We start from the raw sequence: 10,598 nt of genomic DNA on the forward strand, positions 1-10,598 counted from the left end.
TCCTCTGACCTCCTCCTCCTCTGGCCCACCTTTTGCAACAACCTACTCACTGCGTTTACTCTTGTCCACAGCACCCTCTCCACCACACTCAAAATCCTTGTCCCCCTCACCTCCCAAATTGCCTCCTATTCCCGATCCTCACCCTGGTTTACCAGCCACCCCTGCTCACTTAAGGGACAGGTGCGGTCTGCCGAATGCACTTGGCTCAAATCCAGCCTAAAGGTCCACCACCACATCTGGCTGGACCTCATCAAGATCAACTGCTCTGCTCTCACCTCAGCCAAATCATCCTTCTATTCCAGGTTAATCCTGGAGGCGAAGGGAAACCCCAGGCTCCTGTTCTCCACCACCAACTGGCTCCTCCGCCTCCCCGCCATGCTTCACCAATTCTTTCCTCTGACTCTCACTGCGAGAAAATGCTGGACTTCCTCATCCAAAATCGAGGGAATCCGCTCAGCTGCCACTGCCCTCCCAACTTTCAACCCTTCCCTAACCCCACCCCACACAGATACCCATCTGACAATTACCCATTCCTCCTTCCACACCTTTGAACCTGTCAACCCCTCCTCTGTCTTCACCACCATATCCTCCATGAAGCCCACTACCTGCTCACTGGAATCCATCCCCTCCCCTCTCCTTAAATCCCAGCTCCACCTCCTTTCCCCACTACTCGCTGATATCATTAACCTCTCCCTGTCATCTGGCACTGCTCCTTCCTCCCTCAAGACAGCCATTATCAACCCCACCTTGAAGAAACCTTCCCTTGACCCATCACAGCTATCCAGCTATCGGCCCATCTCAAATCTCCCCTTCCCATCCAAGGTCCTTGAGAGAGCTGTTCACAGCACAGAAACTGCTCTGGTCAAGGTCACAATGACATCTTGACCATGTGTAACCAGGACTCCCTCTGCATCCTGGTCCTCCTCGACCTCTCTGCCGCCTTTGACACCGTGGACCACTCAATCCTCCTCCAACCTCTCTCCTCCCACCTCAACCTTCAAGGTTCTGTCCTTGACTGGTTCAGGTCCTACCTTTCACACCGCCGCCACTTCGTCACAGCAAACGGCTTCTCCTACAGCCCCACACCGTCTTGTGTGGTGTTCCTCAGGGCTTTGTCCCTGGTCCCCTCCTCTTCACCCTCTACATGCTCCCCCTTGGTGGCATCATCCTCAGACATGGGGTAAATTTCCACATGTATGCGGATGACACCCAACTCTACCTCTCTGCCTCCACATTGAACTCCGGGACTACTCAGGCACTGGCAGCATCAGCCTCCACGGCTGCACACTCAACCTCTCTAAGCCAGTCAGGAACTTGGGTATCTTGTTTGACCCTGAACTGTCTTTTCTCCCCCACATCCGTGCCATGACCGTCACTGCCTATCATCACCTCCACAACATTGCCAGACACCACCAGTGCCTCACCCCTCAAGCTGCCGAAACCCTCACCCACACATTTGTTACATCAAGGCTCGATTATGGGAACTCCCTTCTCATCGGCCTTCCCAACTCTTCCCTTCACAAGCTGCAGAACTTCCAAAACTCTGCAGCTCTTGTACTCTCACACACCAGGCTCCACGACCCCATCACTCCCACCTTCGCCCGACTCCACTGGCTCCCCATCCCCCAGAGGATCGAGTTCAAGATCCTCATCCTCACCTTTAAGGCTATCCATGGGCTTGTCCCCTCCTACCTCTCTGACCTGCTGACTCCCTACCAACCTGCCCACTCCCTCCATTCAGTGGGCTCCGGCCTGGTCCATGTCTCCTGCCTGACCCGCCCTACCATCATTGGCCGGGCTTTCAGATTCTCTGCTGCCATACTCTGGAACTCCATCCCACAGTCCCTTCGCCTCGCTTCCTCCCTTGCCTCCTTGAAAGCCGGTCTCAAGACCCTTCTCTTCGACCGGGCCTTTGGTCACCCTCCCACTTCTGTGCCTTCCCTCACCCCTACCCCACCCCTCCCCCATGCTCGGGCCACGACACCTGACTGTTCAGTGCTTTGGGACGTCCTCCCGGCGTGAAAGGTGCTCTACAAATGTAATTTTGCTGTTGCCCAGTAAATTCCTCTAAACTCTTTTAGATCTGTTAGTGACTATGTTGCCCAATCCCTTTCCCAAAATCCTTTTATGCTTCCTGCTTGCTTCTCATTGGTCAACGTCCAATTGCCAGTTTAGCCTTTCAAGTAATCTGCAACAATTGAAGGGGGACCTAGAAATGATTAAAATTATAAATGGTCTCATTAAAGTAAACATAAATAGACTCTTTCCACTTGTTGGCGAGTCCATGACAAGTGTGTGTAAATATAGGATAGTCACTAACAGATCTAAAAGAGAAGTTCAAAGGAATTTATTTTCGAGATGAGAATGTGGAACTCAATGTCAGATGCTACAGGTGGAACAAAAAACATGAATGGATTTAAGAGGAAATTCTATACAAACGTGAAGGGCGTAGAGGAGTATGGGTGTGGCTAGAGAAGTGGGGAATTAGCATGGGTATGAGGCTCAGGTGGAGTATCAACAACACCAGGGTGGGCTGAATGGTCTGTTTCAGTGTGGTAGTTCTGTATATGTGATTCGTGAAATGAAATGATGGGTTTCCCTTGACACACATCTCCATGAATCAGTCCAAATAATACAATGAGATCCATTGACTTTGTGCAATAAATGCTATTTAATTTACAAAATTTTTTGAAACAATGTCATTTTAAAATCAAGACAGTTTCTAAGTTCCATTGGTAGATGAGTAGAAATTCACACATTAATCACTATTAAACTGCTTGAAGAATACTGAGATGGAAATATATTGTGAAAAATGAATAGAATCTGGGAAGCAACTAACTTGCCTTTGATTTTCTTTAAAATACCTCTGCAAGGCAGTCGATATTAAATCTCGTTATTTTGCACTGAATCCATCATTTTTTTAAGGAACTTGTTTGACACTTTTCTGGCAAGTGAGTTCATTTTGCTTCTCTTCAGTACTCCCACTAACATTTCTACGGTTATCCTCTTTTTCTGCTTTCTCTTCCATTCTATTAGATAATCTATAACTTGCTGCTGATGCTGTCCCTTATTCCATCTTTCCAATATATTAGCTCTGGGCAGCTTAAGCAGAGTTTTTCCTATACTGAAAATTTGGCGTTGCTTCAAATTTTGTTGTGATACGAAATAGAAAAATATTTCTTCGCACTTGGAAAGACCCTCTGGAAGAAAGAACAAAAAGAGCAAATTTTGTATTGATTTAAGATTTTAAAAAAGCATACGACAAATATAAAAGAAAAGCACAAATCTTTTAAACTGTTAGAAGAGATGCCAATAAATTTGCTCCCTCCCTGCCTGAATTTTCTCTCCCCGGTGGCATCAATGACTGAACTGGCTGACTGTGGTGATGCCCTCAGCCACACAATAGAAGAGCATAGGAGAACAATTCCACTTGCTGTTTAGGGATGTAGTGACTCAGACTATGAAGACTCATAAGAGTTTTGGATAAAGAGCACATACACAATACAAAATTACATTTGTATTGCGCCTTTCATGTCGGGAGAACGTCCCAACTATCATCAAAGTCAGGATGCAGGACTGCAGGAAATTATTTAACCACATCTATGTTTCTAGACGTCATAGAGAATAACTTGGGGTCTGTTAATCAGCTATTTCAGGATGTAACATTATGTTCAATGAAGATAATAGAAACCAAGATTAATGGGCAGGAGTTAGACGGACTCAAACTCAAACAGAGAGATTTTCTGTTCTGATTCAAGTTCATCCAAACAAAGTTAAACCTGATCAGAATCTGAATCAGTCTCCGTCTTCATTCAAAAATGTAGTCTTGTAACATCTGTGTACAAAGCTTAAAGAGACAGCACTAGCGCCAGTGCAAATATATGGTATGACATAACCTAATAGAAAAGGTCATTGAATTTAACAATTCAATGTTGTGAATATTGTTATAAATGCTCCAACCCAAAAAACAAGCCCAATTTAAGTACTAAAAAAAAGAAAAAAAATTATTTTATAGGCAGATGCTACTGTACAATACAATACAATTTACATTTATATTGCGCCTTTCAAGTTGGAAGGATGTCTTGAAGCACTGACTGGGCACCTGAGCTGGAGTAACAACAACAGCAGCTTGGATTTATATAGCGCCCTCCAGGCCGGACGGCGTCTCAGAGCGCTTCACAGTTACGGATCCCGGAATAGGAGGTGGAGGGTAGTTTTGGCTTCTTAAAAGCAGAAGAATTCATCAAACAGGTTTCACCAAGTATATCAAACTATCTAAGTTCCACCAGTGGTTTCTGGCAACAGATTGTTCTTTTGTTGAGTGTGAATTAACATTCTAAGAGGTTCTTCTACTCTACTATTAACTACTGTAATGGAGACAGGGAGCACTGAAGATCATGCCAACATCTTTCATAAAAACTACCTTTTATGGTGGGTGTTCCTATATTTTCAATCTATGTTTATTCACTGAAATCCAAAATACCAATTATCTTTCCATTTGATGCAGCAATTTATCCCAAAATGTCTCACAGGATTTACTGTGAAGTTTAATGACTGTGGATGTGTAGGTGAGCATCTCCAAAGAAAATCCCCAAACTTGAAAGCCTGACCAAAACTGGATTCCTAAACTGTACTACCATATCACTACAGGTGGTCAAATATGCTCTAACAAAGCACTTTATTAATACTTGCAACAACAAGAACAACAAATTACATTTGTATAATGCCTTACTAAAAACTTATCGGCCAGTCTAAAAGAGCAGATTTTGGGCTATTGCTGCACATTTGTTCAAATTTGCATGTGAGAGAATAAAAGTTTATAAACACCTTTGGAGGAACCAGGCTGGCAGGGACCACACAAGTTGTCATATAATGAAGTACCAGGAACGTCCAGCTTTAAATCCAATGCACTGCAGTCTGTGTGTCTCTTACATTGCTCAGTGGTAGAACTTATCGATGAATAGAAACCGTCAGGGCATATTTCACATTGTGTGTCCATGTGTGGAGTGCCTGATAAGACAAGCAGAGTGAAAAAATACATTATAATAATAATAATAATAATAATAATAATAATAATAATAATAATAATAATCCTTGCATTTGATATAGCGCTTTTCACGTCGGGAGGACGTCCCAAAGCGCTTCACAGAATATACTGTAAAGTGAATTGACTGTATATTTGTGGGCGAACGCGGCAGCCAATTGCGCACAGCAATGTCCCACAAACAGTCGTAGATTGAAAATGACCAATTTATTATTGTTTTGGGTTTTTTGGAGGGATTATTATTAGGCGTGTGGAGTAAGGAAACTTGCCCAAGGTTTCGCCCTGCCTGGAATTGAACCCAGGTGTCTTGCTTGCAAAGCAAGTGCTCTAACCACTGAGCTACAGGACTCCACAATTATGGTGAGTATTGTGTAAAAAACGTAGAGACACAAAGACAGTCCACAAACATACAGTCAATTCACTTTGCAGCATATTCTGTGAAGCGCTTTGAGACATCTAGAAGACGTGAAAAGCGCTATATCAAATGCAAGAATTATTATTATTAGTTACGAAAAGACAAACGTGTGTTTCATTCAGAAAGTCACAATGGGGGGCAGCTATTGCTGAAATGGTGATGTTTTTGTTATTGATTTATAATGGGGAAATCGCACTATAGTCCAGAAAATGAAGATGGATGGTTCAGACATACATTGCAAGGGAACTCTAATGTACACAAAATGTGTTACATCACTACAGCGAAAACTATGCGTTTCCATCAGAAAACATCTGGCCACAATAGAATGTTTGTAAGAGATGAACCCAAACAAAGTGAATCACCTGAACCAAATGATGCAACAACAACAACAACAACAACAACAAGATTCCATTTATAGAGCGCCTTTCACGTCAGGAGGACGTCCCAAGGCGCTGCACAGTTGGGTCATGACCCGAGCAGGGGGGAAATGGTCAGGGTGAGGGAAGGGAGGGAGTGAGGAGGGGGGAAATGGTCAGGGTGAGGGGAGGGAAGGGAGGGAGCGAGGAGGGGAAAGAGAGTCGAGAGGGGAGCTGAAGGCACGGTCAAAGATGCACACTTATCAACCTCATTATTTTAATATGCATTATTTGCTACTTATAGCAGAAGCCTTGGTCCCTGCACCAAAGTGGAGTGCGCAGAGGAAACCTTCCCCCCCCATTAAAAAAAGTTTTATTTATCAACAAATAAATATATATTCTGTTAAATTTTAAAAAATCTTCAATTCAGAGAATTAAAGAATTGTGTCATTGACAAAAAACAGATTGCAAACAAGAGAGCACTTAAGGAATTTTCACCCACAAAATATACAATCAATTAACTTTATAGTATATTCTGTGAAGCGCTTTGATACGTCTCGGAGACATGATAAGGTGCTATATCAAATGCAAGGATTATCATTATTTTACCTGCAATCTTAACTCCAAATCCAGGATCACATTCTTTGTGCTTTGCACAAAATTCAAATTCCAAGAAGTAACCATCTCTGCATTCGCACACTCTGTTGTGAGTTGAGTTACATTCCTGTTTAGTGTATTGGTTTTCACTGCAGAAAGTATTGCAGTATAGACATTTCTTTACATAATTCCAAAACTGTGTGTAGTGGTTTTCTAAGCAGGGTGCACACAAAGTATCATCTTGACCTGTGCAGTGTTTCACCATATGCTTTCCTGGAGGGCAACGGCTGCATGTCAGCATCTGTCCTGTCTCCTGGTCCCTGTGCTGGTAGGTGGGTACGGTTTGCTGGCATTCAGCTTGATTTGCACAAACAATAAGGACGCTGGCCAAACTAAGCAAGCACTACAGTGTGTAAAGGAAAACTGAGATTAGCACCTGTTTAAAAATACAGCATTCATACATTCATTAACACAGCCTATGTAGCTTTGAATCAAAGCTCATGAAAAAACAGTTCAATCTCCACATTGACACAGAATGAAGGAAACCACCTAAAGATTCTCCATCAATAAAACAAATACTTTGAAGTTGTGTGAAGTTAATATTTATCATAATAATAATCCTTAATTTTGAAATAGCACCTTTCATGTCAGGAGGCTGTCTCAAAGGGCTTCGCAGGATTTACTGTAAAGTGTAGTGACTGGGTATTTTGTAGGTGAATTATTCGATTTTGCGCAGACATATTACACATATTTTTGAAGGCATTTCCATTTGCTTGACTCTGAATACTTAATAAGGAATCTCTTGATGAAATATACAAATTAGAATCAGTTTAAGCCATTCCATTCATTCTTTGGCTTGACTGGAGTTTAAATCAAGTATAAGACCACTCTATTGACACACTGATAATTCACACAGTACAGTACAGGTAGTACAGCTTTAACAAACTATCCCAAATGGAATTTTACCTTACGTAAAACTAAAATATTCTCTCAGGAATTCCTATGATAGTCATAGTTGAGTTCTTTGGACAGATTTTAAGAAATTAGCTGTCTCGTTACAGTAATTGCCTTGTAAAAGATATTGACTGTCTTCTCATTATTTTGGAAGTATGTGGCAGAGGTGGAGGAAAGTGTATTGGTCAGGGATCGGATATGGGGTAGAAAGTTCAGCTGAGGATCAAACCAGACACATAGGTTGCACACAGTTTTGATGAGTCTGAGGAATATATGCCATAGAGATTAAGGAGGTTGGTACTGCAGTTGTGAAGACGCTGACGGGAGCCAAGGAGGAGGGCTTCCATCTTGTCCTCATTCAGCTGCAGAAAGTTGGAGCTCATCTGACAAGCATGCAGAGAGAACTTCGGTGGATCTGGGTTCGCGACTAGAGGAGGAGGAAAAGTAGATTTGGGTTTTGTCTGCACATATATGAAAATTGATCCCATATCTGTGAACGATGTCAACAAAAGTGAGTGTGTAAATCAGAAAAAAGAGGTGGCCAAAAATAGAGCCCTGGCATACTCCTCATCGGAATGAGTGGCAGCGTCAGGATAAAATATTGGAGGAAATGACATGATGATGATGGGTCAAATGGTGTCAAATTAATCTTTCAGCAGCTACATTTTCTAAAAGCCTTTCAGAAAACTGATTCAAAGGACAGTGAAACTGACAACAGTAACCATTATTAAAACATTTAAAAATACACACCAATGATTTCACACCTGATATTGCGTTTTGGACTCAAATAATGTTTATAAACTTCCCCGTCTATCTCCCATGGGCTTATGACTCACATGCCTTGATTTTCACCTGGCCTTTGCCTTAAAGTCATTGGCGCAAATTTTAAAATCATGCAGAATTGTCAAGAGAATCTTAAATTCAGACTCAAATCAGAAGTAAGTTTTTTCTGCAGTTCTTAAACGGACTTGCACTTTACAAAATAAGGCTACTTTATAGAATTTTCCAAAATTCAGTATTTTAAGGATTCTTAATGTTTAGGACAATGGTGTTGAGTTTAAGAGTATGTGGATATGAGTAGACTAAGTGATAATGGGTCCGGTGTTCCTTGGTGTAGTAGAAGTATTCGGGGATTAAAAGATCTAGCAAAATCTCAGTCAGCCCGGTCGGTGTCTGACACATGAGGAAAATAATCAGCATGCTTAAGAGTATCCAAACCAAACTGAGATTTGCGTGCATCCCACCCATCCCACATGGAAATCCTAGAGATAGATTGTTGGAGTGGAATGTGCACTCTCTCCCTGGAGAGATGCATCCCGCTTATATAATTCCGGAAAGTTAGCAAGAGCCAAAATGTAGGGACTCCGGAGTCTATGTTGGGGTACTGCTAGGGTCCAATAAACTGGTGGAACAGACTCCATGGGCTGAATGGCCTCCTCCTGTTCCTGTTTTCCTATTTTTCTCATTGGAATTTCAATCTGCTTTGAACCTCATAATGTTGCTATACTGCCAATCACCCCAGGTATCTGTTATTCTCATATTTAAGAATGACCTGCTATATTCATCTGCATTAATCACTAAAGTAAATCTCAATAATATCTTCTTATTCAAAACTGAATAAGGTTGTCATTAGAGCTCACGTGTGTATGCATCACTCGCAAACAGTTAAAACCCTCGTCATGAATCGGTTGCACATCGACTGATGTGACTTACGCTGTTACCTTCTACTTTACCAGTTTGACATAATGGCTCCATTCACAGCACATCCCCAGCACATCCCCAGCACAGCCCCAGCACAGCCCCAGCACATCCCCAGCACAGCCCCAGCACATTCCCAGCACATTCCCAGCCCATCCCCAGCCCATTCCCAGCACATCCCCAGCACAGCCCCAGCACAGCCCCAAGCACAGCCCCAGCCCAACCCCAGCCCATCCCCAGCCCATCCCCAGCACATTCCCAGCACATCCCCAGCCCATCCCCAGCACAGCCCCAGCACATCCCCAGCACAGCCCCAGAACAGCCCCAGCACAGCCCCAGCACATTCCCAGCACATTCCCAGCACATCCCCAGCCCATCCCCAGCCCAACCCCAGCCCATCCCCAGCCCATCCCCAGCACATTCCCAGCACATTCCCAGCACATCCCCAGCCCATCCCCAGCACATTCCCAGCACAGCCCCAGCCCATCCCCAGCACAGCCCCAGCACATCCCCAGCACAGCCCCAGAACAGCCCCAGCACAGCCCCAGCACATTCCCAGCACATTCCCAGCACATCCCCAGCCCATCCCCAGCACAGCCCCAGCACATTCCCAGCACATTCCCAGCACAGCCCCAGCCCATCCCCAGCACTGCCCCAGCACAGCCCCAGCACAGCCCCAGCCCATCCCCAGCACAATACAGTACATGCGGATGGTGAGGCGTCTCTCGTGGCTGCAGTCGGTCAGTGTGTCTGTGTGTCTGTGACAATCACTCACCGCTTTGCTGAGATGCATCTCTGCTGCTGGAGGTGCTGTTGAGCGGTGGCGACGCTGAGTTTATATACACCGCACAGAGGGATTGCCAGAAAGTTTGCTCGTCATACTTCTGGTAAATTATATATTCTCGATAATCCCCCTCAATCTTCAAAACTAGTCGCTTGAGCGTGACACTGTTGTCACATTGTGGAAACTGAACAGGAAAACGTATATTTACAGGAGAATGCGTCAGTATAGCAATAGAAAGAAATAACAGTGATAATGAGAATGACAGTAAGGAGAAAAAAATGTAGTGCTTGTATTGGTGCTGGACAATGAGCCAAGGCAGGTTAGCGACTTCAAGGCAGTGACCGCTCTAAGGTTGGAGAATGTGGCAGCCAATTTGCACACATCTCACCAAAAAAATTTAGGTTATTGACCAATTTTACTGGGCGGTGTTGGCCAGTCACACCAAGAGAAAATCCTTTCTCTTTACGATTAGCGTCATGGGATCTTTAACATCCATCTGAGCAGAATGGACCTCAGATTAATATCTTTGCCAAAGAAACGCACCACCAGCAGTCAACAACAACAACAACTTGGATTTATATAGCGTCCTCCACGCCGGGCGGCGTCTCAGAGCGCTTAAAGTCAGTCAGTGCTCACTAGCAATATAGTAGCCTAGACTACTGACTCCAAAGTCCCGACATGGGGCTTGAACCCTCAACCACCTGAATCAAAGTCAAGAATGTTACCGACTGAGCCAGGTTATATGTTAAG

At 43.9% G+C, this 10,598-nt stretch overlaps 1 protein-coding gene across 1 annotated transcript; it reads right to left on the minus strand.

The window, feature by feature from the left end:
- Window positions 1-2,719: 2,719 nt before the first annotated feature.
- LOC103187846 (tumor necrosis factor receptor superfamily member 11B) lies at window positions 2,720-9,908 on the minus strand. Its single transcript, XM_007907526.2, has 4 exons — window positions 9,840-9,908; window positions 6,425-6,815; window positions 4,828-5,010; window positions 2,720-3,200 (listed from the first exon to the last, which is right to left on the minus strand). The coding sequence occupies exons 1-4, from the start codon at window positions 9,855-9,857 to the stop codon at window positions 2,884-2,886; spliced, it is 909 nt and encodes a 302-aa protein (XP_007905717.2). The 5' UTR covers window positions 9,858-9,908; the 3' UTR covers window positions 2,720-2,883.
- Window positions 9,909-10,598: the final 690 nt, after the last annotated feature.

This window comes from Callorhinchus milii, unplaced genomic scaffold, assembly GCF_018977255.1.
Source record: "Callorhinchus milii isolate IMCB2004 unplaced genomic scaffold, IMCB_Cmil_1.0 Scaffold2, whole genome shotgun sequence".
In the NCBI taxonomy this organism is placed as follows: Eukaryota; Metazoa; Chordata; class Chondrichthyes; order Chimaeriformes; family Callorhinchidae; genus Callorhinchus; species Callorhinchus milii.